The sequence below is a fragment of the Neovison vison genome, chromosome X (genome assembly GCF_020171115.1).
Source record: "Neovison vison isolate M4711 chromosome X, ASM_NN_V1, whole genome shotgun sequence".
Lineage (NCBI taxonomy): Eukaryota > Metazoa > Chordata > Mammalia > Carnivora > Mustelidae > Neogale > Neogale vison.
Window position 1 is genome coordinate 29,617,394 of NC_058105.1, and position 26,840 is coordinate 29,644,233.

At 41.3% G+C, this 26,840-nt stretch overlaps 1 protein-coding gene across 1 annotated transcript; it reads left to right on the forward strand.

Moving 5' to 3' along the window:
- The first annotated feature begins 335 nt into the window (after positions 1-335).
- Positions 336-26,816, forward strand: LOC122896750 (NFKB activating protein). The gene is made up of 9 exons (XM_044234804.1): positions 336-812; positions 3,493-3,573; positions 13,962-14,032; positions 14,611-14,751; positions 16,830-16,893; positions 18,530-18,639; positions 18,737-18,812; positions 19,796-19,945; positions 23,819-26,816. Exons 1-9 carry the CDS (start codon positions 427-429, stop codon positions 23,991-23,993), a joined length of 1,254 nt encoding a protein of 417 aa, XP_044090739.1. The 5' UTR covers positions 336-426; the 3' UTR covers positions 23,994-26,816.
- The last annotated feature ends 24 nt before the right edge of the window (positions 26,817-26,840 follow it).

The following is a 26,840-nucleotide window of genomic DNA, read 5'->3' on the forward strand; positions in this document are numbered from 1 at the left end:
GGGGGGAGGTGGGTGTACTCCTACACACAGATATATTTATTTACGTTGACTTTGTTATTCACAAGGCCGCTCAGTGAAATGTCTCCTGTAGCCTATCGCCCTTCTCTTCAGGTATTTCAACTCGAGTATAAAAAACACGCTCTCTAAATCCAGTTGAGATTTGAGCAGCCTCACTCGGGACCGGAAGGATGAGTGGATCCGGTTGCCCCACGGACTTCTTTACACCGACACACACATCCCCGTTCCGTGGGCAGGACCACCTAGGTCGGGGGAAGGGATTTGCCGACGTACCCGGAACTGTTACCAAGGTTTCCTGGGGTTCGGGCGGTGGCGCGACGGCGGCTTAGAGACGCGAACCGACCGAGATCTTCCTAGGCTCGCGAGAACGCCCCCTTCTCTAGCGGTTTAGGGGATCCAGCGGCCGCGATGGCCCCTGTGTCGGGTTCGCGCAGCCCTGAGGGGTCGGCCTCGGGCTCCGGGGGGAAGCGTCGCAGTTCGTCCAGGAGCCCTAAGCCCAGCCGATCCGCCCGCTCCCCGCGGGGCCGTCGCTCGCGCTCGAGATCTCGCTCGCACTCTTGCTCTCGGAATGGTCTCAGCCATCAGCTGGGCAGCTTCGGTCAGGGCTCGCGAAACCAGTCCTACCGTTCCCGCTCGCGGTCTCGCTCCCGGGAGCGGCCCTCGGCGCAGCGGGGCAACACCTTCGCTTCAGCCTCCTCGACCGCGTATTATGGCGGCTACTCGCGCCCCTACGGGAGCGACAAGCCGTGGCCCAGCCTTCTGGACAAGGAGAGGGAGGAGAGCCTGCGGCAGAAGTGAGTGAGGCGGGCACACCTTCTCTTGCGGGAGCCCACGCGACTTCGCAGTCGGACTTTCGCTTTTCACCCTCTGCCCAGCGCCCCTTTCTATCCATCCCTTCAGTCCCCCCCCCTCCAAAAAAATACGCCTTTTTCCGCCTCTTTCTCCCTTTGGGTTGTCGCTCGTCCTCGGGCCCCTTCTTACCGCGCTCCGGTGTCTCCGCTATTACTTCTGCCTCCTGGCTTGTAGCGGTTCTGTCGGGAGCCTCAGACCTGCTCGAATTACAGTACCCGCTCGCTTGTGTCTTTATTATTTGGAAGCGCGCTTTTATTTTGCACTCCTTTGAGCTCGTGGCTAAGAAGAGACCTGTTTTATTGATCACAAAAATTAGCAGTGCCTAGCACTTGGTAGGCGTGCCGCCGTTGCTTGCTGAATGATCGGACGGATTTGAGGTCACAGAATGTGCACGGTGGAAATGTTGTGGGGCGAGTCGGGAAAGCTGGAGAGGAAGAGTTGAAATCCGAGGAGAGAAAACCCTCTGAGACCAGATGATTGAGCGCGGAAAAGTGATCTGCCAAACTGTTGATTAAGCTACATTGAAAAAATGCCTTGTTAAATGGTCTTAATTCGACGGTGAAAAATGATATTCACTCTCGGGAATGAGTATTGGAGTAGAAAAGTGGGTAGTTTAAGGAGGAGAAAGGAAAAGGGTTATAATTATTGCCATGTAAGTTTTAATATCTAATGCTTATTGAGTGTTAAATTCTATCAGGCACTGTACTAGGGGCTTTACATATCCTCTCTCTTTTTTTTTTAAGATTTTATTTATTGGGGCCCCTGGGTGGCTCAGTGGGTTGAGCCTCTGCCTTCTGCTCAGGTCGTGATCTCAGGGTTCTGGGATTGAGCCCCACATCTGGCTCCTTGCTCCGTGGAGAGCCTGCTTCCCCCCTCTCTCTCTGCCTGCCTTTCTGCCTACTTGTGATCTCTCTCTCTCCGTCAAATAAATAAAATCTTTTTTAAATAAGATTTTTAAAAATCTTTTCTTTCTTTCTTTAAAAAAGATTTTATTTATTTATTTGACAGAGAGAGAGTACAGGCAGAGGGAGAAGGAGCAGCAGGCAGAGGGAGAGGGAGAAGCAGGCTCCCCTCTGAGCAAGGAGCTCCATACCAGGACCCTAGGATCATGACCTTAGCAGAAGGCAGAGGCTTAACCACCTGAGTCACCCAGGCACCCCTACATGTCCCCTGTGTTAGAAAAGAAATTTAAGAGTATCACAGGCATTGAGGGGCTTCTATAAATCTTTTTTTCCAAAAATGGGAATAAAGGGTAGTGATGAAGAGCACAGGCTCCAGAATTGGACTGCCTTGAGTTTGAAATCATGCTTTGCTGCCTGATGGTTGTGTGACCCTGAGCAAGTTTCTGAACTTCTCTGAGCTTTATTTTGTAAACAGTTAAAAAGGGATAAAGTTGGTGCCAAGGCTTTTGGTGTTGTGATGATTTAGTTCCTGGAACATAATGAATAGTATTTGAGTGTTAGCCATTAGGCTTCCTGAATAGAAGCAGAAACAATAAAAAACTGAGTTAGGTTGGAGACCTACCTCTCCAAATTGAATTTTTCAGACAGTTACCTCCTAAGCAACCAGCATCCTACTAGACAATCCTCATCAAAAAGGTGTCAAAACTTCTTGGATGAAATTTGCATTTGTACATTTAGAAGGTGAATAATTTATCTGAAGAGTGCAGATGAATATGGTATGGTGACTAACATAACATTTAAAAAAAGACAGTGCAGATGAAGCTGGTGACAGCAGGGATGAGAACTTAACTGTTTTTATAGCCTGTCATTCTTCCCCCTGCATATGGATTCCAAGTTGGGTGGTAAGTATAACCCTTTTAGGCTCTTCAGGTGGGAAACCTGAGTCTAATTCTGCATGATTATAATATCTTTTCTCCAGAATAAAGAAGTAAAAAATTGTATATTCAAGCAATCAAACCAATTTATTTTGTAAGGGTTTGGTGTGTGTGTGCGTGTGTGTGTTTAAACAAATGGAATCAAAGCAGCTAAACTTTGAGGAATTGAGCCTTCTTTTTTTGAATTTTGTGAGCAAAATTTTTAAAAATCACAAACATAAATTTTTCCTGTCCTCCAAGAGTAGACAGAGTATATAGTCCTTTTCCAAAAAAAAAGGAACTAAAGGGAGAACAGAGAAAACAAACCCTGTATCTATGAGGACAGTTTTTGTCAAATAAAACTTTTCTTTCATTTTCATACCTCTCTCTATTTTCTATTTCTAATGCTTCATTTTTATTTTCTGTATTCCCGAGTTTCTGAAAACGGGTTTGACTAAATCAAAAGTAGAGGCTGCTCTTTACTCTCATAAATGTGTGTAAAGGAATTTATTTCCAAATACAGAACTGTTTGTGTCACATATTGCAGAAGATGAAATGAGCAATTAAGAACTATGTCATACAGGAGGCAGAAGAGATGCTCTTGATGGCTTTTTAAGCTGTATTTCTGGCCTGGCCTCAGGTTGTCTGTAGTCTGTACTAAGAACATCAAATTATAATGAGTATTAACTTACTAATTTAACTTTTAAAAAAGGAAAATAAGACTTAACTGGACTCCTTTGAATTGATTATATATTTGGAAAACAGTTTAGCCATGGAGTTACAATTTATATGCCTATATCTTCTAGGAGATTAAGTGAGAGAGAAAGAATTGGAGAACTGGGAGCTCCTGAAGTATGGGGACTTTCTCCAAAGAATCCAGAACCAGAGTAAGTGATTAAAAAATACTTCGTAAAAATGTAACATTTGTTTAAATCCAAAGACTGTTCTCAAAATTTTTGTTAAATGAACATTTAAGTACAGCTCACATTTTCTCTTTTTGTGATTTGTGCCATTCTACCCCTTAGAATTTTAAAAACACTGAACATACCTAACGATTAAAACATGTTGCTAGGGGCGCCTGGGTGGCTCAGTCATTAAGCGGCTGTCTTATGACTCCGGTCATGATCCCCAGGTGCTGGGATCGAGCCCTGCATGGGGCTCCCTGCTCAGCGGGAAGCCTGCTTCTCCCTCCTGCTCCTCCTGCTTGTGTTCCCTCTCTCGCTGTCTTTCTCTCTCTGCGTCAAATGAATAAATAAAACCTTTTAAAAATAAATAATAAAACATGTTGCTAGTGGATTTTAACATATTAATTGTTCTTTCAAAAGATACTTACTTTTAAGGATTTTATTTATTTATTTAACAGAGTAGTCAAGTAGTCAGAACGGCAGGTAGAGGGAGAAGCAGGCTCCCCACTGAGCAGAGGGCCGAACACAGGGCTCGATCCCAGAACCCTGGGATCCTGGGATCATGACCTGAACCAAAGGCAGCCACATAACCAACTGAGCCACCCAGGCACCCCTTAATTGTTCTTTTTAAATTGTAATTCATGGTGGTACTAATTTCCTATTCCTGGAAGGGTTCAGTATTAAGACAAATGCATTTTTATTATTTTGAATTGTTTTTTCTCAACCTAATAGAAAAAAACATGTCACATTAGTTGCCTTACAGAGGGATTTTTTTTTTTGAGGTACAATTGACAAACAATATGGATGGTAGACTAGGGTTTTCTTATATATATATCATTTGCAAATAGTGACCATTTTACTTCTTTACCAGTTTGGATGCCTTTTATTTTTCTTGTCTTGTGGCTAGGACTTCAGTAGTGTGTTGAATAAAAGTGGCGAGAATAGGCATCCTTGTCTTGTTCCTTATCTTAGGGTAAAGCTTTCAGCTTTTTACTGTTGAGTGTGATATTAGCTATGGGTTTGTCATAAATAGCCTTTCTTAAGTTAAGGTATATTTTCTCTATATTCACTTTGTTGAGAGTTTATATCTTCTTTGGATGTTGAATTTTGTCAATTGCTGTTTCTGTATCTATTAAGATGATCCTAGAATTTTTATCCTTTATTTTGTTAATGTGGTATATCCACATTGATAGATTTGTGGATATTGAATTATCCTTGCATTTCTGGAATAATTTCTACTTGAGAATGGTATATGATCTTTTTAATGTAGTATAAAATTTGATTTGCTAATATTTTGTTGCATATTTTTACATCTACATACATCAGGAATATTGTCTTATAATTTTTTTTTATTTGTGGTGTCTGGTTTTGGTATCAGGATAATGCTGGCCTCATAGAGTGAACTTGTTCTTTCTTCAGTTTTTTGGAATTGTTTAAGAAGTACAGGTCTTAACTCATTAAATATTTGGTAGAATTTACCTGTGAAACCATCTGGTCCTGGAGTTTCTTTTGTAGGGAATTTTTTGATTACTGAGTCAATTTCATTAGTAGTAATCAGTCTGTGTTGTAATCTTCCTGATTTAGACGATTGTTGTTTCTAGGAATTTATCCATTTCTTCTCAGTTGTTCCATTTGTTGGCACATAATTGTTCTTAGTAGTTGCTTACAGTTTTTTTCAATTTCTGTAGTATTGGGTATAACTTTCCCCTTTCACTTCTGATTTTATTTATATGGGCACTCTTTTTTTCTTGATGAATCCAGTTAAAGGTTTTTTTTTTTTAAATATTATCTTTTCAAAGAACTAACTCTTAGTTTCCTTTTTTAAAGTTATTTATTTGAGAGCAAGTGAGAGAGAGCATGCATGAGCAGGGGCGGGGAGGGTTAGAGGCAAAGGGAGAAGCAGGCTCCCCACTGAGCAGGGAGCCTGATACAGGACTCCATCCAAGGACCCTGGCATCATGACCTGAGCTGAAGGCAGATGCTTTACTGACTGAGCCACCCAGGCGCCCCCAACTCTTAGTTTCATTGATCTTTTCTGTTGTCTTTTTAGTTTCTTTTACATTTATTTTTCACTCTGATCTTAATTATTTTCTTCCTTTTACTAACTTAGGGCTTTGTTTTTTTCTAGTTCCTTTAGCTGTAATATTAGATTGTTTGAGATTTTTCTTGGTTCTTTAGTTGGGCCTGTGAACTTCCCTCATAGAACTTTTGCTCCATTTGATAGGTTTTGTACTGTTGTGTTTCCATTTTCATTTGTCTCAAGGTATTTTTTCATTTCCTCTTTGATTTCTTCATTGACCCATTGGTTGGTTGGTTGTTTTAAAAGATTTATTTATTCAAGAGAGAGAGCACATGCTCAAGTAGGAGGGTCGGAGGGAGAGGGAGAGAGACTCTCGAGCAGACTCCATGCTGAGTGGAGAGCCTGACATGGGGCTTGATCTCATGACCCTGAAATCATGACCTGAGTTGAAACCAAGAGTCAGACATTTAACCGACTGTACAACCCAGGCACCCCCGTCCATTGGTGGTTTAATTCCATGTTGTTATGCCTTTATGTGTTTGTGTTTTTCTAGTTTTCTTGTAATTGATTTCTAATTTCATACTGTTGTAGTCTGAAAAAACGCTTGATACAGTTTCAGTCTTCTTAAATTTATCAAGACTTGTCTTGTGGCCTAACATGGGATCAGTCCTGGAGCACATTTCATGTGCACTTGAAAAGAATGTGTATTCTGCTGGTTTTGGATAAAATGTTCTGTGTATATCTGTTAAGTCTATCTGGTCTAATGTGTTGGTCAAGGCTACTGTTTCCTTATTGATTTTCAGTCTGAATGATTATCCATTCATCTAAGGAGGGTGTTAAGGTCTCTTACTGTTATTGGATTACTGTCAGTTTCTCCCTTCGTGTCTGTTAATACTTGATTTATGTATTAAGGTGCTCCTATGTTGGGTGCATAGGTATTTACAAATATTATATCCTCTTGTTGGATTGATCCCTTTATCATATATAATGTCCTTCATGTCTTGTTACAGGCTTTGTTTTCTAGAATGTTTTGTATGATATAAGTATTGCTACCCCAGCTTTTTGTTTGTTTTCATTTGCATAGGATATCTTTTTCCATCCCTTCGGTTTTAGTCTGTGTCTGAAGTGAGTCTCTTATAGGCAGCATTTTGTTTTTTTTTAAACAGTTGTTTTGGTTTGGGTTTTTTTTTTTTTTTGGTATTTGGTATTTTTTTTTTTAAAGATTCTATTTATTTATTTGAGAGAGAGACAGTGAGAGAGAGCATGAGCGAGGAGAAGGTCAGAGAGAGAAGCAGACTCCCCGTGGAGCTGGGAGCCCAATGCGGGACTCGATCCCAGAACTCCGGGATCATGACCTGAGCTGAAGGCAGTCGTCCAACCAACTGAGCCACCCAGGGGTCCCGGTATTTTTTTAATCTATTCAGCTACTGTGTGTTTTGATTGGAGCACTTAGTTTACATTTAAAGTAATTATTGATTTAAAAAAAACCTATTGATAAGTATGGACTTGTTGCCATTTTGTTGATTTTTTTTTAATTTTTTTTTTAAAAGCTTTATTTGTCAGAGAGAGAGAGAGAGAGCACACAAGCGGGGAGCGGCAGGCAGAGGGAGAAACAGTCTCCCTCCTGAACAAGGAGCCAGATGTGGGACTTGATCCCGGAATCATGGGATTTTAACCTGAGCCGGAGGCAGACACTTAACCAGCTGAGCCACCCAGGCACCCTTTCTGTTTTTGGAGGTCTTCTCTGTTCCATTCTTCTCTTGCTCTCTTCCCTTGAGATTTGGTGACTTTCCTTAGTGTTATATTTGTATTCTTTTATTTTTTGTTTATCTGTTACAGGTATTTGGTCAGTGGTTACCATGAGGTTCATATATAACATCTTACGTATATAGCAATCTATTTTAAGTTAATGCCCACTGAAGTTCAGATGCATTCTAAAAACACTGCATCCCCCCACTGTGTTTTGTGTTTTTGACATCATATTTTATATCTTACTATTTTATGTTTCCATTGAGTAATTATTGTGGGTCTGATTTTGCTGCTTTTGTTTTTTAACCTTCATTCTAGCTATGTAGGTGGTCGATCCCACGACCTTTACTCTATGTTTACCTTTACCAGTGAGATCATGATTTTCCGTTTTTTAAAAGAATTTATTATTAAATAATCTCTACACCCAACATGGAGCTCAAACTCACAACCCCAAGATCAAGAGTCATGTACTCCACTGACTGAGCCAGCCAGGTACCCCTCCTTTTATAATTTTCTTAGTTGTAGTTATGATTTGTCTTTTCTACTTAAAATTAAGTCCCTTTAATATTTCTTGTAAGGCTGGTTTGGTATTGATGAGCTCCTATAGCTTATGATTATCTGAGAAACTCCTTGTTTCTCTTTTGCTTCTGAGAGATAACCTTGCTGGGTAGAATGATCTTGCTTGTAAGTTTTTTCCTTTTAGCACTTCATGTATATCATGCTGTTCTCTTCTGACCTATAAAGTTTCTGCTGAAAAACCAGTTTATAGATTTAGGGTTCCCTGGTATGCAGCTAGTTGTTTTCCTTTTGCTGCTTTTAAGATTCTTTATCTCTAACTGTTGACACTTTGATTATAATATGTCTTGGTCTCTTTGGGTTCATCTCATTTGGGGGTGTTTGCTTTCTAGACTTGGATGTCTGTTTCCTTCCCCAGGTTAGGGAATTTTTCAGCTATTATTTTTTCACATAAGCTTTTTGTCCTTTTCTCTCTCTTCTCCTTCTGGGACCCCATAGTACGACTATTAGTACACTTGATATTACCCCAGAGGTCCCTTAAACTTAACCTCATTTTATTCAGTTCTTTTGCTTTTTGCTCTTCGGATTCAGTGGTTTCTCCTATTCTGTCTTCCAGATTGTTAATCTGTTCTTCTGCATCCTGTAATCTGCTGTTGATACCCTCTATTTTTCATTTCAGTTATTGTGTTCTTTGGCTCTGATTGGTTTAAAAAATATTTTCTGTCTCTTTGTTGAAGTTCTCACTGTGTTCATCCATTCTTCAGTAGAGTTCAGGGAGCATCTTTATGGCCATTAGTTTGAATGCCATCTGGTAGATCTGCGTCTTGTTTAGTTCTTTTTCTGAGGTTTTGTTGTCTTCGTCCACTTGGAACATACTGTCTTGTCTCATTTGCGTCACAGTGTTTGTTTCTGTTTCAGGTAGAAGAGCTGTTGTCCCAAACTTGGAGGAGAGGCTTTAGCCAAAGGTGTCTGTGGGGCTCAGTAGCCCAAACCCCCCTGGTCACCCAGGCTAGGTAGCCCAGGAGTGTCTCCTATGTAGGCCGTGTGCTCCCTCTTGTGGCTGGTCATAATTTGTGTAGACTGGTATAGACTGGTATGTGGGGCTGTTTCCTGGTGCAGCTGTCTGCTAGGCCTGGCTATGACTACTTTGTGGATGCTGGTGAGTGGGGCAGGCTTCTGGCCTGTCTGATTGACAGGCCTGGTTGCGACTGTTGTGGGCATGCTGGTATGTGGGGTCAGCTCTTGACCCAGCTGGCTGTAAGGCTTGCTTGTGAGAGGCATGAACACTGCTGAATAGGGCAGGCTTTCAGTGCAACTGGCAGCAGGGTCCAGCTGCAACTGATGCAGGCACTCTAGTATGTCGGATTGGGCCTCCAGGGCAAGAGCCCTGGAGGAGCCCTTGGGTGGAAGGTCTGCTGGTGCTGGCTGAGGATTCCTGCTGGGTATGATGGGTACGGAGCTCCTAGAGAGGAGTGCCAGGCCAGGGGAGGTGGGTTGGGTGGGGTGAGTCTGCTTGGGCTGTGACAGTACTACTAGCACAGGAGATGGAGAGTGTCAGAAATGGCACCCTCCAGCACTGGACCAGCTAGATGTAAGGGAAGTTAAGAGAAAATGGGTCCCACCAATACTTTTCTCTGGAGAATGTTCAGACAGATCCCTGCTCCTCCACACACACCCTAAACTTAGTCTCTTTGGATCTCTCCTTCACCTCTAACCTAGGTGCTTTTCAAACTAATGCCTCTGCACTGGCGTGCCCTTTAAGGGGAAGTCTCAGTTTCCCACTGTCCTTTGGCTCTCCCAGACATAAGCCCCACTTGTATTCAACACCAGACATTATGGGTGCTTGTCTTTCTGGTACAGGTCCCTCAGGCTCTGGAGGCTGATGTGGAACAGAGATCTCTTATTTCTCAGTGAGGGACTCCACAGTTACGATATCCCTTCCTCTGGTGGTCGCCATGCCGAGGGTGTGGGTCCTAACCAGACTGTGTCTCTTCTCCTTCTACCTTTGTCAGTGTGGCTTTTTCTTTATATCCTTAGTTGCATATGATCTGTTATGCTAGTCTTCAGTTCATTCTCAGAGACAGTTCTGTATGTAGTGGTAGGTTTTGGTGTGTCTATGGAAGGAGGTGAGCTCAGGAATTTCCTACTCCACCATGTTGGTACCCTCTCCTGTACTACATTTTCCTCATCTCTACATCCTTCCATAGACATTTGGGTTGTTTTCATGTCTTGGTTATTGTAAGTAATGTGCAGTGAACATGGGAGTACATATATCTTCAAGTTACTGTTTTTGTTTTCTTTGGATAAATACCCAGAAGTGGAATTGCTGGATCATATGGTTGTTTTATTTTTAGTTTTTAAGGAAGCTCCATACTGTTTTCCATAGTGGCTACACCAATTTACATTCCCACCTACAGTGTGCAAGGGTTCCCTCTCCCACATCATCACCAACACTTGTTATTTTTTGTCTTTTCAAGTATGGCCATTCTATCAGGTGAGGTGTTATCGATTTTTTTAAAAGATTTTATTTATTTGACAGAGAGATCACAAGTAGGCAGAGAGGCAGGCACAGAGAGAGGAGGAACCAGACTCCCTGCTGAGCAGAAAGCGTGATGCGGGGCTTGATCGCAGGACCCTGAGATCATGACCTGATCCGGAGGCAAAGGCTTAACCCACTGAGCCACCCAGGCGCCCCTTGATTTTTTATTTTGATTTACATTTCCCTGATGATTAGTAATATTGAATTTTTACATTTACTGGTTACCCATTTATATGTTTTTGGAAAACATCTATTCAGATACTCTGCTTTTTTTTTTTTTTTTTTTAAGAGAGAGCATGTGTGTGAGGTGGAGGTTGGGGGTCAGAGGAAGAGAGAGAATCTTAAGTAGGCTTCACACTCAGCACGGAGCTCAAAGCAGACTTGGTCTCACAACTCTGGGATCATGACCTGAGCCAAAATCAAGAATTGGATGCTTAATGATGGAGCCACCCATGTGCCCCTGTTACCTTTGTTCTTTTTTTTTTTAAGATTTTATTTATTTATTTGACAGAGATCACAAGTAGGCAGAGAGGCAGGCGGGAGTTGGGGGGAAGCAGGCTTCCCACTGAGTGGAGATCCTGTTTTGGGGCTCAATCCCAGGACGCTGAGATCATGACCTGAGCCGAAGGCAGACGCTTAACCCACTGAGCCACCCAGGTGCCCCTGTTACCTTTGTTCTTATTGGGAAATCTAAAAACCAGGGCATCTGGGTGACTCAGTCAGTTAAACACCTGCCTTCCGGTTCAGGTCATGATCCCAGGGTCTTGAGCTGGAGCCCTGCGTCAGGCTCCCTGCTCAGCAGGAAAGTCTGCTTCTCCCCTTCCCTCTGCCACTTACCCACTTGTGCTGTCTCTCTTGCTCACTCTCTCAAACAGATAAATAAAATCTTTTTTTAAAAATGTGAAAACCGGGGGGCCTGGGTGGCTCAGTGGTTTAAGCCTCTGTCTTCGGCTCAGGTCATGATCTCAGGTTCCTGGGATCGAGTCCCACATCGGGCTCTCTGCTCAGTGGAGAGCCTGCTTCCTCCTCTCTTTCTGCCTGCCTCTCTGCCTACATGTGATTTCTCTCTGTGTGTGTCAAATAAATAAATAAAATCTTTTAAAAATAAATAAATAAAAATGTGAAAACCGGGTGCCTGGGTGGCTCAGTGGGTTAAGCCGCTGCCTTCGGCTCAGGTCATGATCCTGGGGTCCTGGGATCGAGTCCCGCGTCGGGCTCTCTGCTCAGCAGGGAGCCTGCTTCCTCCTCTCTCTCTCTGCCTGCCTCTCTGCCTACTTGTGATCTCTCTCTGTCAAATAAATAAATAAAATCTTTAAAAAATATGTGAAAACCGTTGCACAGCTCCTACAAGGAGGTGAGGGAGCTAACTGCCTATGTTTTCTTATTGGTAGATTTTTGTTTTCAAGTCTTTAGTCCATTTTGATTTAATTTATGTGTATGGTGTAAGATAGTGGCTCAGGTCCCTACTTCTATATGTGGCTGTCCAGTTCTCCCAGCACCATTTAATAAAAAGGCGTTCTTGGGGCACCTGGGTGGCTCAGTGGGTAAAAGCCTCTGCCTTCGGCTCAGGTCATGATCTCAGGTCCTAGGATCGAGCCCCGCATCAGGCTCTCTGCTCCGCAGGGATCCTGCTTCCTCCTCTCTCTCTGCCTACTTGTGATTTCTCGCTCTCTGTCAAATAAAATCTCTAAAAAAAAAAAAGGCATTCTTACTCACTGTATATTTGTTACTACTTTGTCATAGATTAATTGCCCATATATGCATGGGTTTATTTTTGGGCTTTCTAGTCTGTTCCCACAGGGATTTAAAAAAATGAATATACCAATACAGTTTTGTTTAGTTTTCTTTTTTTTAATATTTTCTTTTTAAATAATCTTTATGCCTAGCATGGGGCTCAGACTTACAGCCCCACGATCAAGAGTCTCAAGCTCCACCAGCTGAGCCAGCCAGGCGCCCCTGGTTACTTTTCGTGTATTAAATAGTATCTGACAGCCTAATTCTTTTTTTTTCTTTTCTTTTTTCCCTTTGGTGCTGTTCCTAAGGTTCTTCTTCCCTCTCCTCCATTTCTAAGTCTACTTTGAGTTGAAACAATGTGCTTGACAGGTATACTTGTGTTTTATGACAGGGTGATAGCATTATTATTTGAAACTTGTTCTTATAGATACATAGAAAATGATCAAAGAATCTGAACTAAAAGAGTGAGTTGGGGGCGCCTGGGTGGCTCAGTGGGTTAAGCCTCTGCCTTCGGCTCGGGTCGTGATCTCAGGGTCCTGGGATCGAGTCCCGCATCGGGCTCTCTGCTCAGCAGGGAGACTGCTTCCCCTCTCTCTCTGCCTGCCTCTCTGCCTACCTGTGATCTCTGTCTGTCAAATAAATAAATAAAATCTTTAAAAAAAAAAAAAGAGTGAGTTGGAAGGAACACTACAAATAATTTTCTGGGCAATACCTAAATTACTCCAGATGTGGTCTTCAGATTAAGATTATATGATACGAAAATTCCTCTTCTAAACTATTTTTATAAGATTCATCTATTTTTTAATATATTCTTTAAAGATTTTATTTATTCATTTTTTAAAAGATTTTATCCATTCATTTGTCAGAGATCAGAAGTAGGCAGAGAGGCAGGCAGAGAGAGGGGGTGAAGCAGGCTCCCTGCCAAGCAGAGAGCCCAATTCAGGGCTTGATCCCAGGACCCTGAGATCATGATCTGAGCCGAAGGCAGAGGCTCAACCCACCAAGCCACCCAGGCGCCCCTTATTTATTTATTCATGAGAGAGAGAGAAGCAGGGTACTCGCAAAGCAGAGAGCCGAACGTGGGACACTATCCAAGGACTCCAGGATCATGACCTGAGCCAAAGGCAGACCCCCAACTGACTGAGCCACCCAGGCACCCCAAAGATTTATTTATTTTAAGAAAGAGAGCAAATGGGTCAGAGGGAGAGTGAGAAGACCCCCCGCTGAACACAGAGCTGGATGTGGGGCTCAGTCCCAGGACCCTGAGATCATGACCTGAGCCCAAACCAAGATTTGGCCATTCAGCCGCCTGAGCCACCCAGACTCCCCATCCTCTTCTAAACGATTATGGAATTTTAATAGTACTCATTTTCAGAATTATCTATAATAGAATGAACTCTTCTTATATTGTAGTGTGTTAAGTTCTTCTTGCTCTGGGGACAGAACGGTTGCTGCTCTACCGTATGTCCTTTATACGCATACAATAAATGCAATCTTCCTTTGGTCTTCTTGTCTCTAGTTTTTTTCATCTTTCCTTACATTCATCTTGTGGCTTCTGAAAAATCTTACATGTTGCTTTCAGTTTGAATAGTGTTTTGTACATGCTAAAGCATGCAAATGTAAATGATTGTTACGTTATTTTGAAGGTGGTACACTCTTGAACTGTACCTTTACAAAGTTATTCCAGTGTCTGCTTTTAATGTTCTTGGACAACCGGGGTCATTACTGAAATTTTTTGATTCTGTATTTTTATACTCCATGATTCGTGGTTTATCAGTTTTCTGATTCTACAACCGTCTTCCTCAAATACAGCTCTGATGAACACACCCCAGTGGAGGCCGACGAGCCGAAGAGAGGCACCAGTTCAGCGTCTACTTCAGAAGGTACTTTTTTTTTTAAGATTTTATTTATTTATCAGAGAGGGGGGGGGAGAGAGCGAGCACAGGCAGACAGAATGGCAGGCAGAGGCAAAGGGAGAAGCAGGCTCTCTGCCGAGTAAGGAGCCTGATGTGGGACTCGATCCCAGGACGCCGGGATCATGACCTGAGCCGAAGGCAGCTGCCCAACCAACTGAGCCACCCAGGCGTCCCCAGAAGGTACTTTTTTAACTACGACAGAGCTGCTGCATTGAGAAGTTGAAAAAACTGTTTATAAATAGTCCAACAGTAGACTTGGCTTTTGCAAATCAAGTTGCCTATCATCTGTTCTTTTTTTTTTAATTTTTTTTATTTTTTATAAACATATATTTTTATCCCCAGGGGTACAGGTCTGTGGATCACCAGGTTTACACACTTCACAGCACTCACCAAAGCACATACCCTCCCCCAATGTCCATAACCCCACCCACCTTCTCCCGACCCCCCTCCCCTGTCATCTGTTCTTTTTCAGTATTTCAGATACAGTAAAATTGATAATCGTAATACTTGCCTAGAAGTTAATTTTGTATTTGTACTTCATGTAGAAGAAAAGAAGAAGAAGAAGAAGTCTAATCATTCAAAAGAGAGGTCCAAGAAAAAGAGAAAGAAGAAATCCTCTAAAAGAAAACGCAAGAAGTACTCTGATGACAGCGACAGTGACTCTGACTCTGACTCAGACTCCAGCGGTAAGAAGGCCGGCATCGCTCTGCAAGCCTGGCTTCAAAACGCGTTTTACTTCGTAGAACTGATTTCAGAGGAAGGTTAAGGGCAGCAGCCGAGAGGTGTTGAGCACTGGCCGTCTCGGTGCCAGGAGCCCCGCTAAGCGCTGGGTGTTCTCGGTGCTGTTCAGTCCACACGTGGCTGCAGACTACGTCTTAGAGATGGGGAAACGGGGCGAGCGCAGGTTGCGACACCGCGCTCAGGCTCACACAGCTGAGATCCAGACCCGAGCGCTGTGACCCCAGATGGGTGTTGTCCAGCTGTACAGGGCACGTCGTGGCGGCAAACCGAACCGAGGCGGGGGCGGGCCGGGAGACGTGCGGCGGCAGAGCCAGCCCCATGGGGCTGCTTCAGGCCTGGGGAGCAGCTCTCTTGTGTCGTCGTCACACTCAGCGGGCACCTCTGTGCCATTTTCCAAAAGGCACACCGCAGAGGACCGCCTGCCGGCTGGCAACTAATTTATGAAGGACACCCCCCCCCAGTGGCATGGTGCCTCACAGAAAGCCACCTTTTGTGCCTTTTCCTGGCTGATGATTGACAGGATGATTGACCCCCCCCACCTCTGGGGACATTGCATAAAGGTGTCTTTTCCCCTCATGTCACTGGGGTTTGCTGGCTCCTGTTGTTGCTTTTCTTCCTCACTGCTGGAAGAGTAAACTACCTTTTTTTTATATAAAGATTTATTTATTTTAGAGAGAGTGTGCAGGTGTGCAGGTGGGAGGGAGGGGCAGACGGAGAGAATCTGGAGCTGACCTCCCTACTGACCATGGAGCCTGACACAGGCCTGGATCCCGCAGCCCATGACATCGTGACCTGAGCTGAAATGAAGAGGCAGCCACTTAGCCGACGGGGCCACCCAGGTGCCCCTGATGAACTTTCTGAGAGCACAGATGTGAGCACATCTGTCCCCTACTTAAAAGTCCTCCAGCAGCTCTCTGTGGTCTTCAGGGTGAAGTTCAGACCCTGACTGATCCCTCTCTGATCGCACATGCGCCTCCCTCTTGCAGCATCTCTTAGCCTGAGAACGACTGTCTCCTCAGTCTCCCATGTTCCTTCTCTTGCTTCTGTGACTTGATACAGAGTCCATCTGCCTGCAGGGCCAGTCTCTCCCTGCGTACGGCTTGGCTTACTCGCCTCGACAGTGGGCATGCAGTACTTTCGTAACAAAACTGATTTTAAAGAGAACTAGCTTGGGGCACCTGGGTTGCTTGTCAATGAAGCAAGCGTCTGCCTGCGGCTCAGGTCATGATCCTGGGGTCCTGGGATCGAGCCCCACATTGGGCTCCCTACTCTGTGGGGTGTCTGCTTCTCCCTCTCCCTCTACCCTTCCCTGCTGCTCTGTGCTTGCTTGCTCTGTTGTCCTGTCTGTCTCTCACTCAAATAAATAATTTTTTAAAATCTTTAAAAAGAACTAGCTTAAGAGACACCATTCTTTAAGTACCGTCCCCATACCAGCCTGATAATGAGAATTCTCTGTACTTCCAGAGCACCCCATGCTTCCCTGTATCACTCTGGATTCTGTTTATCTCTTACTTCTGTCTCCTCTGTTAGACTGAGCTCCTAGAAGGCATGTCCCTGGCCCCAAACATATAGGGTTTTTTTCTTTTTTCATCATGAAAATGCTCAAAACAGTATAAAGTAAGGAGGGTAGTATTATACTATATATCACTTAGATTTTAACAATTTTTAGTATTTTGACATTTGCTTTAAATATCATTTTTTTTGCTGAGATATTCAAAATAGATTAGCAGTATCACACTGTCACCCTAAAGATTTCTGTGTCCATTTCTAAAAAACAAGTACATTTTCCTGCTTACCCATACTACTATCTCACCCAATATACTCTGTATCACTGAAGACTTAGTATAACTTTAATTTCTGTGTCCCTGGTACCTAGTACATACCCTGATGAATAGCAATAAATGTTTGAATTGGTTAATTTCTCTGTAACAACAAGTAGGCCAGCAGTAGGATATTTATTCAAAATTACTGGGGTTTTAATATTAAGCTTTTGTTTTTAATTAAAATCTGCTTTAATTTCCAGATGAAGGTACAAAAAGAAGAGCAAAGAAAGCCAAGAAAAAGGAAAAGAAGAAGAAACATAGATCGTTAGTTTTCTTTTAAATTTTTATTTTGGAAAAGTTAAAATATATATAAAATTATGTAAGATAAAGTAATAAGTAAATAATGATCAATAAAATAGTGTAATGATCCCCTGTGTAACCATCACCCAGCTTAGTAATTTCAACTCTTGGACAATCTCCACTGCCCCCCCCATTATTTCAAAACCAATTCCAGATAACATTTTGTCCATAAACCAGCGTGTTTCTCTAAAAGATAGGCATTCTTTTTAAGAAATCATAACTACAATACTGTTATCATGCCTAAGATATTTAGCAACAATTCCTCAGTTCTCAGCAGGTTTTTATACAGTTCATTTAAATCTGGATACAAATAATGCCCATAAATTATCATTGGTTGGTATGTCTCCTATATCTCTAAATTAGTTGGTTTCCCTTCCATTTTTGTTCTTGCAGTTTATTTGTTAAAGAAACCAAATCATTTACATATAGAGTTTCCTGCAGTATAGACTTTGCTGATTATATTTAATTTTTTATTTCTTTATTTTTAAATATTTTTTAAAAGTTAACTGTACACCTAATATGGGGCTTGAACTCAGGACCCCAGGAGCAAGAGTTATGTGCTCTACTGTCTGAGCCAGCCAAACACTCCTGACTGTATTTTTTTTAAAGATTTTATTTATTTATTTGACAGAGAGTGATCACAAGTAGGCAGAGAGGCAGACAGAGAGAGAGGAGGAAGCCAGCTCCCTGCTGAGCAGAGGGCCCAGTGTGGGGCTCAATCCCAGGACCCTGGGATCATGACCTGAGCTGAAGGCAGAGGCTTTAACCCACTGAGCCACCCAGGCGCCCCTCCTGACTGTATTTTTATGGTGTGGTTTTAACATGGTCTTTGTCTTGTCTGTTTCCTATATATTGATAGTAAGGTCTAGAGATTTGATGAGGTTCAGATTTGAGTCTTTGGTGCACATACTGCATAGGTGGTGCTGTGTACTTCGTCAGGAAGCAGTTAATGTCTGGCCGTCTCCGTTTGCCATGTTAATAGCCATGGATGGTCATTGCCTAGATCCCTTATTTCATTCGGGGTTGCAGAATTGTGATAGTCTAATTCTGGCTCGCTCGCTCTCTCTCCTTTTTTCCTTTCTGGCTTGCTCTCTTCATTTATTGGGTAGAATAATTCTATAAGAGAAACCTACCCTCATCAACTGTTTGGTTACTCTGAAGTAACAGTTTGTATAGGGAAGGCAGGATAATTTCTTTTTAACCTTTTTTGTTTTATGAAAATAATTATTTTGTTTTTCAAAATAATGAGTTGGACTTTTTTTCATATTGTTATGAACCCATGGATTCAAACATATTTGATGTATTTTAACCCATTACACTTCAAATTATTGATGCTCAAATTGGTAAGAGCTGTTTTTTAAACTGCTTTATTATCTTTCTGCAACATGAGAACCATTTCATTGTCCCCTTGAGAGATCTTTTTTTATAGTGAAACATGATTTGGTTAAATAAGTTGAAATCTTTTAATTAAAATTCTGCTCTTAAAATTGTAATCAGCTGAGAACTTAAATCATTTTCATCAGTCTTTCATTGTCTTAAAAAATGAGAGTCCCTTTAATGTGGGACTATTAAGTATATTTATATCAAATTATAATTACAGGAAGAAATACAAGAAAAAGAAGTCTAAGAAGAATAGAAAAGATTCCAGTGATTCAAGCTCTAAAGATTCCCAGGAAGAGTTTCTGGAGAATCCCTGGAAGGATCGATCAAGTAGGTTCTTCTGGTAGACTTTGATTCACAACAGATAAAACATTAAATTAAGTGATTAGTCAAAATGTGAATCTGTATCTGAACCTCTTTCCTGCAGAGCCTGAAGAACCCTCAGACTTAATTGGCCCAGAGGCTCCAAAAACACTCGCCTCTCAGGATGATAAACCTTTGAAGTAAGTAACTGTATTTAAAATATCTAAAGTTCCTTCCTAAAAGTATAGCCCTGACTTGCCTTTCCAACTGTATCCCCCTGTATGCCCTTATTTACATGCCAGCTTCCAGCTGAGCTGAACCAGGACTTCCTGTATTGACTGTGCACTTTCCCACATTGTGCCTTGTTCACCTTATGTCTTCCCCCAGCACGCCCTCACTTCTTTGCCCTGCCCTTTTTCTTTGCTATTCCCAATTTCTTCCTGTTAAAATCCTTACCATCTTTCAAAGTTCTTTTCAAAAGGAGGGGTCATGTGCTGATTCCCAGGACCTTCCTCCACAAGTATATGGGATTCCTACCCTTCTCTAATCCTCTAGTCCTCACAGTATTTTCTGTTTCTTTTGAGAGTGTCTTTTATGTTCTACCTTTTATTGTAGTTATGTCCCCATCAGTATATAAATTCCATAAGAACAGAGACCATTTTTGTGTTACAAGCTTTAAGTTTAATAGGTATTAAAGATACAGTGAATGAATTGAAGGAAGGGATGGTAGTTTTTAAAGTCCTCTCGAGTGAAAGTTAATAGGTAATTGTTACTGTATAGCATTATTACTCGTTACAACTCTAAAAAGTATGTTAATTTGAGATATATTATTTCTCTCTTTTTTTTCTTGAAGCGGAAAAAGGAATTCACTGGAGGCAGAAGCCATAAAGGCAGTGCCTGTAGGGATATAACGATCCATAATTGTAAACCATGAATCTAGACTCATTCACATCAGTTCTTTTGTTCCTCCAAAGCATGTCTGTATTCCTGGGTTTGTTATGCAGATCAGAGTGCAGTGTTCACTAATTAAAGTAATTCACATTGGACTTCCCTGGATGCTCCCATTCAGCAGCCATTATTTGTGCTGTTTTCTGAGAGAAAATCTTTTTGTGCTCTCTTTAGATGATGAGCTTTTTATAATGATGAGCTTTTTATAATGAACCTTTTCTGAATTACTTTGTAGCTATGGCCATGCGCTGTTACCTGGTGAGGGTGCAGCTATGGCTGAATATGTGAAAGCAGGGAAACGTATCCCAAGAAGAGGTGAAATTGGCTTGACAAGTGAAGAAATTGCATCATTTGAATGTTCGGGTTATGTAATGAGTGGTAGCAGGTAAGTTATTGGCATTGAGGTCAGTTTCCATGATTAGATCTTTTCCTTTCTCACTACCAGAATTATATTTTGGCACTTGATTTTCATTAAGTGATCATTCCTAATGAAAAGTAGGGTATAAATTTTGGTTTAATATTGGTTTTACTGATAAAAACATGGTTGGCTAGAATTCCATGTGCAGCTCAGCCTCAAAATCCCAACTTCAGAGAATCAGTCTTTCTGTTGTCCTGTCCTAGTCTGTATTTTGGTACCTACAGTTTATCTTCTGGAGGATATAGTTAATTCAATTATTTATCACTGCCCCACAAGGAATATGGCATTCTGGTAGTAGGAAGTCATTTTCATAAGATAGTGTTTCCTGTTTTCGGAGTTTGCCTCTGGTTCTCTGTAGAGGCAGAGAATATGAACTCTAATTCTCTGTGGACTCTGAGAATGGAGAGCAGGAAAGGATTATGACAGCATGGGGAAATGAATATAAAATTGTGGAGGAAAAAGCAAAGTACCAGGAAGAATGAGGAGAGTAAACTAATAGGACATCAGTACAAAGATCAAACTGAATTTTGGATTTTTTAAAACTTTATAAATTATTTAAAGTAAGTAAGTATTTTAAAATAATGTTGGAAGCAGGTATTTGCAAATCCCCTGAAGCACCTCCAGAATGTCGGGATTCGGAGGACCAGCACAGTAAGACAAAACAAAATGAGGGCTGCCTGGGTGGCTCAAATGGTGAAGCGTCTGCCTTCAGCTCAGGTCATGGTCCTGGGGTCCTGGGATGGAGCCCCGTGTCAGGCTCTCTGCTCGGTGCTCTCCCTCTGCCATTCCCTCCACTTGTGCTTTCTGGCTCTATCTCTCTGTCAAATAAATAAAATCTTAAAAGGCAAAAAGAAAGGAGAGTCATAGGCATTGGAAAGGAGGATATAACTCATTTGTTGTGAATGATGTGATTTTTTTTTACATAGAAAATCCTAAGGAACCTTCAGATGATTCTGAATAATAGGAGGGTTTAATAAGTGGTTGGATATAAGGTTAATACATGAAAATCAGTTGCATTTCTGTGTACCAGGAAATGGTTAGAAATGTAATTAAATAAAAAGGAAGCAACATTTGTAATAGTATCAGAAAATATGAAGGATTTAGGAATAGATCTTAACAAGAAATGTCCAAGACCTCTACAGGGAAAACTAGAAAACATTAAGAGACATTAAAGGGGCGCCTATGTGGTTCAGTTGGTTAATCTGACTCTTGGTTTCAGGATAGGTCATGATCTCAGGGTTGTGAGATTGAGCCCCCTGTCAGTCTCCACACTCAGCAGGGAGTCTGCCTGAGATTCGTGCCCTCTCCCTCTGCCCCTTCTCCACTCACCCTCTCTCTGTCTCTCAAATAAATCTTTAAAAAAGAGAGAGCCATTAAAGAAGGCGTAAGTGGAGAGATACCATGTTCATACAGGAAGACAGTATATCAAGTCAGTTCTCCCCAAATTGGTCTGTATATAGTATAGTTCCAATCAGACTCACAGAATAGTTTTTTGTGAAACTTAAGGTGGTTTGGGGCTTTTTTAAAGATTTTATTTATTTATTTGACAGAGAGCGAGCATAAGCAGGAGGAGCAGCAAAGGGAGAGGGAGAAGCAGACTCTCTGTGGAGCAGGGAGCCCGAAGTGGGACTTGATCTCAGGACTCTGGGATCATGATCTGAACTGAAGGCAGATGCTTAACTGACTGAGCCATCCAGGTGCCCCAATAAGATGGTTCTAAAATTTATGTTAGACTAGAGGGCCAAGAATAGCCCTGTCACCTTTGAAGAAGGACAGGAAGATAAGATTTGGCCTACCATGGGGTGCCTGGGTGACTCAGTGGTTAAGCCGCTGCCTTCGGTTTGGGTCATGATTCCAGGGTCCTGGGATCGAGTCCCGCATCGGGCTCTCTGCTTGGCAGGGAGCCTGCTTCCTCCTCTCTCTCTCTCTGCCTGCCTCTCTGCCTACTTGTGATCTCTGTCTGTCAAATAAATAAATAAAATCTTTAAAAAAAAAAAGATTTGGCCTACCATGTATGAAGACTTACTATGAAGCTTACAGAACTTTAGAAAGTATAGGAGAACAAATGACTTGTTCAGTGGGATAAAATACGAAGCTTGGACAGAGCCATACATGTGTGAACTTAGTTGTATGAAAGGGATTGCATGTCCTATCACTGGGGGAAAGAAGGAACTCTGCAGTCAATGGGGCAGGACAAAACTGGTTTTCTGTTTGGAGAAAGATGAAAGTAGAGCCCTGCATGGTCATATTTAAAAACCAGTGCTACTGCCGGTGCCTGGCTGGCTCTCTAAACCATGCCATTTCAGGGTTGTGAGCTCAAGCCCCACACTGAATGGAGCCTACTTAAAAAAAAATTTTTTTTAATAAAAAGTAAAAAACAACTTTAACACTCTTAGTGTAACGTATAAGTAGATACCTAATAGATCTTGGGGTAAGAAAGTGTTTCCTAAGGAAGAATCCCCAAAAATGTACTTATCATAAAATAGTGATAATTTGCCTAGGTTAAACGGCTTTTGTTTATCAGAAGACGTCTAAAATAAGAAAAAGACAAGTTTTAAGCCAGGATAGGATCTTAAAACTGATAATTAGTATTGAGAGTAAAGAATACATACAAAAAACCCAAAGGAAAACTGGGAAAAGGACACAAACATTTGTTAGAAGAAGAAAAATATATGGCCTACACATACATAAAAAGATGTTCATTTTCATTGGAAATGGAAATCAGAAACATGCTAAAATACCATTTTACATTGATTTGATGGACAAAAGTTCAGAGTTCTAACAATACCAAGCATTGGAGAAGATGTAAATCTACAGGATCTCTTAAATACTGCTAGTGGTGATATAAATTGGTACGACGACTCTGGAAAACAGTCTGACATCATCTTGAAAAGTAGAGCGTTCGTAAGCTTTATGTCCTAGCAGCTCTGTTCCTAGATACCCAAGAGGAACTCTTTTCCTGTGTACTAGGAGACACGTTCATAGATGTTTTACAACATTGTTCACATAGCACTTGATGTTCTAAACAAACCCCTCTATTCACTGTATAGTGAGCAGTACAGTGTCCTCTCCTTGTCTTTCCGTCCTGCTGCTCCCCCACTGTCACACTAATCTTGAATGAGTTTCCCCTCTTTTCCTTACTCCGCTTTCTCTATTTTTCTAGACATAGGTCAAGCCTTATATCAAACTGACTTTGTAGGATTGGGTTACATATACCTAAAAGAGTTTCATGGAGTTTTCTCTCTAATTTAGCAGACCCTTTGAAGATAATGTCATAGTTTCCATCTGCCCCCTATACTCCTGATTTGGCCTTTGTGATAAATCTCTTCTTTGAGCTGCTACTGGATTCTGAGGAAGTTAAATCCACTCACAAAACTCATCAAAAAATTCTATTACGGTATTAGACCTAGTCCTTTTGGTTGTACAATAAATTAGAACCATGAGGAACTTCTGCCTGATTGATGACAACTTAAACCTTTCTTCTGTCCTACTGTCAATTCCCCAAAGGCAAATTCCACATAGCACATAAGAAATTTAATAATTTGCTAGTTTCTGGTTGTTTTAGTAGCAACAACAGAACTAGACTTATGACCTTGGTATCTGAAATTAATAACATTCATGATGTTGACAGAACAATAGATCATTATTTGAATACTGGAAATGAATCAGAGCACACGTTGGCAGATAAAATGCATGCTCTTTTGAAAATCCAGCCCATTACCAAAACAATTTCTATTTATCAGTTCTTTAAATAGACCACTCTGTATTAAGAAGGGTAAGTGCAGAAGTACTATGAGAATAATTACTGAGAAATTAAGCCAAAAATAAAATTATCTGCAGGCATCGCCGAATGGAGGCCGTGCGACTGCGGAAAGAGAACCAGATCTATAGTGCTGATGAGAAGAGAGCCCTGGCGTCCTTTAACCAAGAAGAGAGGCGAAAGAGAGAAAACAAGATTCTGGCCAGTTTTCGAGAGATGGTATACAGAAAAACTAAAGGGAAAGATGACAAATAGGCATTTTCTGATTGTTCAGCAGACATTTTTAACAAAAAAGTCTGGGTTCCATATATACATACAAAAAGATTACTATGATCTGAAAAAGCTTTATAGTGCTCCTGTGCCTTCTATTAAACTCTTTCAGTCCTTCAATAAAAAGCTGCTTACTGATATAATTTTAGCAAGTTCTTTGGGTTATTTTTGGATTGACCATAATAACTTTCTGGTTTAAAAATCCAAATTACAAATAAAATCATACTGTGCTTGGGGAGGTGGCATTGAGAGAAAGTGTCAGTAAGATCAGAAACAACTCTCAAATCATGGGACAGTGCTCCTATTAGCTCTCCGTGATGCCTGTCCCCCACCCCCACCCCCACGGAACTGGTGGGAAGTCATCATTCCTCTCTGTTGAATGTGTTACAAATGGACTTGATAGAAACATACAGGAGTCCACTTTTGTTAACAAGTTGAAGGCATTGCTGAAAAAAGCAAATCTGGAATTTGAAAATCGACTTGTATAATATATAGTCTGCCCTGGAAGTATTGTATTTTGGTTTTAGTCCCTACCTCTACCCCAGATTCAACAAACAAGCCAAAAAGACTAACCCACAGATTTACTGAGTTGAAAATGTGAATGTTAGAGTTTTAAGTTCTTAAAATTTTGAGTTCTTAAAAATGGTTCTTCAAATATAAAATACTGGGAGAGGTACAGTTGTGCCAATATAAGTACATTATCCATCTAAGCTATGGATTTGAATACTGAAAATAAATGGGAGTCAACTATGGTTAGGAGTTTTAATAAGGAAAAATATACTGAAGCATTGGTTTTAATTTAGTTTTGTAAGGATGAAGTTAAAAGGATATTAAATATATTTTAACTGTGCTTTATGTAATAAGCATATTTCATTTTAAACATTGTTAAACGTTTCAGTTTACTTTTTACATCTGTCATTTGGTTTAACTTTTTTTATAGAACTCCTCACTTTATCACTTGTTTTATGGCTGGTGTTGAACTTTTAAGTTTTGGAGAAATGGGACTAGCAGTTCGTGATCCTTCTTCCTATTATTTTGTTCAATTTGAGTTGTTAGGTGAAGGGAAAGGGGACAGTGGAAGCTTTGGCTGTTCCTGTTAAGGTTGTTTTGAGCTGTGTTGTTATGTATCTAGAGTAAGTCTAAATTACCTAGGGGATGGGGAAGTTTTAACTCTATGGTTATAAAACGTCCCCTCTCTTTGTAATAGTTTAAGGTGTTTTTTCCCCTGAGTTTTAAAAGAAGGCAGTCATATTTCAAAGCATAGTTAAGAAGTTTTACTATTTAACATGTGTTCTGGGAAAGTGTCTGCCTTTAACCCACAGCTGAGGAACTAAACCACTTGGCGTGTAGCAACATTTATGACCCCTGAATCTGAAATGATTTCTGTTTATCATCGTTGCTGCCTAACCTGATAAATAACTTGTTTCCAAAAGGTAAAAGGAAGCTAGATTCCAAATTTATGAGTTATAATCCATCTACTTCCCTGCATAATAAAACCTAAATTTATAATCCTTATTTAAGAATTTTGTTCTCTAAGAACATTATTTTTTGTTATTGGCTCCTAGAGACTGAATGAGTTTGCACTCTTATTTTCAGTAGGCAAAGCTGCTTAAGTGCAACAACTCTGTGATAGAGGATTATTGTGGGTTTTTATTGGGTTTTCCTGTGTCCTCCACAGAGTAGATATTCAGTAACTGAAAGAAAGCATATTAATGTATTTCAGAACTTTCTCATTTCTTTCATCAGGGTTTGTTCAGGAAAGATCTGCCAAAGAACAGCTTCAGTAGCATGTTCTTTGGCAAAGAGGAGGGTAGAATAAAAGGGCTGAAAGTATTTTATTTTGAGCTCATGAGAGTTACTACTTCAGACTGTGTTGAGTCATCTGAGCCATAAGTCCAATAGGGGACCTGTTGTATTTGAAATGTCTGTTTTGTTCTTCAGGAAGACTTACCTAGTTTTCCACCTCCTTGCCTGTTGTTCTGATAAGATTTTCCCTTCTTTTATGTTTATTGCACAAATGTAACAGTTAAAGAAGAAAAATGACCCACAGTCTTACCGCAGTTGTCTTTAGTATTCTGTGTTCCCTTCCAGTGCTTGTCTGCATAAATATGTATTCTGACATGCCTGTAAGTAATCACCCACAATGTAATCTTGTCTTTGGTGTTTTAAACCTTTACAGTCAGGCAAGACAGCCTCCCAGGGATGGTAGGAACAAGTGGTGATCTGGTGTGAGGACGGAAGGAAAGCGGACCAGAAATAAGTAAGGGTGGCAGTCAGCCCTTCCCTGTTTGATGGCGCCTGTCAGGAAGCCGCCGCACTGCCATCCCAGCTGTGATGCTGTGTGGTGCACAGCACACCCGGTGGCGGTGTGGGAGTGGACTGGCTAACCGTGAGGCTTACGTCACCCTGCGTGAAGGGGTTTGTGAGTGGACAGATCTTTAGACTGGCTATCTTACGTGCTGCAGAACTGTCACCATTTCTCTTTGCCCCAGTTATGCCCCGTAAAGAGGAGTGTCTGCTAGAGAATGAGGCTCAGGTGGGGGAATAAGCAGCCAAGTAACACTCTCAGTTTTTACCCTGACAGGTGAATTTTAGCAAATCTCTAAACTTGGCTTCTGTACCTGTAAGACTCAAGTGATGTAGACAGTGATGGGAATGACCACCTAGAAATGGAAAACAGCTTACTGGTTACTCTGCTAATGTGATGGAAGTTGCCAAATGGAAAGTGAATGAATGAATGCAAAAAATGCAGCCGGATTGTTTGCCACAAGTTTATTATTCAATAAATATTCTGTGGTTTGATGTGCAGTATCGTATTTTTAATACATTCTG